Here is a 1,622-nt window from a genome sequence, read left to right on the forward strand (position 1 = left end):
TGCTGTTAGGATATCCAATCACCACCCACTCCTGGCAGTGCTGAGCACTGTCTACCTGGCTGCTGCCTGGGCCCAGGATGGCCCTGAGCCACTCAATGGCATCTTGTCAAGCCGGTGGGTACCCACAGCTGGGCCCAGCCACCCCAGAGCCCCAGCCCCAACTGGGCCAGACCATGTCCTTGGGCGCTAGGTGGGCTCAGCCCCAGCAGAGGAGCCCCATGTCTCTGGAGTCCACAGTGCCCCCAGCCTCCCTGAGCCTGTCTCCCGCCCTCCGCTCCTGGCCCCACCTGCCCACCACTGCCTCCTCACCTCCAAGGCGCAGGTGGCTGAGGGCCTGTCATCTTCTGCTTGGCATGGGTCCGGCAGGTAGTGCGGGACCCAGGCGGGTATCTGCTTCTGGAGCATCGTGGCGGCTCTCCAGCTGGGTGGTGAGACTGGGAATTTATACTCTGACTCAGAGCTCCACCCTCCGCATGCCTCTTAGCATTGGCTGGGATTGCCCAGGGAGGGTTAAGGTGGATGAGCAGATAGGGATCCCTGGCCCACGCCTCTTAGTATCCTTGGTCTTCAGATCTTGGAAATGCAGGGACCAGCAAGGGGTCTGGCCCTTGGGTCAGCAATCTTCTGCCCCTAGAAGCTCAGAATAACCAGTTGTGGGAACAGAGGGTGGCAAGGAGAGGATGCTGACCCTCGCAACTTTAGGATAAGCCCCCTCTCTTCAGCTAATCGAAGTCCTGCCCCCGGGGGTGGGGGGCGTGATGCCTGCCTTCTTAACTCTATTTAGTCCCATGGCTCGGAACCAGAGGAGCTGTGGGCAGGGGCCTCATGGGAGGCAGGGACCATGGCCAGGGCTCCTAAAGTCAGAAGGTAAAGAAAGAAAATCGTTGTCCAAATCCTTGGTGAGGAGAGTTGGTCAAGGGCAGGTGCCCCCAGCTGTTCCTCCCGCGAAGCCTGGGAGAGAGAAGGTGTGCCCAGCCCTGCCTGGTCTCTGGGCAGCTTAGAGGATGCTCCTGCCCCACCCAGCTGATCCTATCTCTGGCTTGGTGGCTGGCTCACTAGGGGGCCCAGTGAGTTGGCTTCACCTGCTCGGCTGCCCAGCTAGGTATAGTGGGAGTTTCCTGCCTGAGCTATCGCCTGGGGCCCACAACCGGCTTTTCTGGCCCGCAGATTAAAGTGCTTTTATGAAACCAAGGGTGAGATCTGAACACAAAGCTGACTGGGCCCAAGCACGGGATGGAACCTGATGGGTGGTATCAGTGGGACCTCTTCCTGTGCCAGGTAGAGGATGTCCCCGCCCTGTTCCCGCTGCCTGCCAGGCCCTCCAGTGGGGAAATGGGCCTTGGCTTGGACCCCACCCAGCCCATGCCCTTCCCTGCCCCTGACATCTGTCCAACTGCCAAGGACACAAACTTCGCACCCACACCCCTCCGTGGGTTCTACTGAATTAAATTTAGTTTACACACTTGGTGAGCATCTACTGTATACACTGTAAGAGAGGAAATGCCAGGCTTGAAATGGTTGACAGTCCATCTAGGGAGCCAAATGCTCCCAACCCCTCAGAGGCTCAGAGTGCGAGTCTCCTGTGCTAACAGGCATATCCTAGGAGGGTCAATAGAACCCTT

The 1,622-nt window shown here is 58.9% G+C and overlaps 1 protein-coding gene across 1 annotated transcript in view; it reads right to left on the reverse strand.

Moving 5' to 3' along the window:
• The window catches only part of PLA2G4E (phospholipase A2 group IVE), a 38,067-nt gene extending 37,635 nt beyond the window's left edge, over positions 1 to 432 (reverse strand). Inside the window, exon 1 of the mRNA XM_014459479.2 lies at positions 310 to 432. Within this exon, the coding sequence (XP_014314965.1) occupies positions 310 to 405 (96 nt within the window). The 5' untranslated portion in view covers positions 406 to 432. The remainder of the gene's footprint in view (positions 1 to 309) is intronic.
• Positions 433 to 1,622: the final 1,190 nt, after the last annotated feature.

This window comes from Myotis lucifugus, unplaced genomic scaffold, assembly GCF_000147115.1.
Source record: "Myotis lucifugus unplaced genomic scaffold, Myoluc2.0 scaffold_109, whole genome shotgun sequence".
Lineage (NCBI taxonomy): Eukaryota > Metazoa > Chordata > Mammalia > Chiroptera > Vespertilionidae > Myotis > Myotis lucifugus.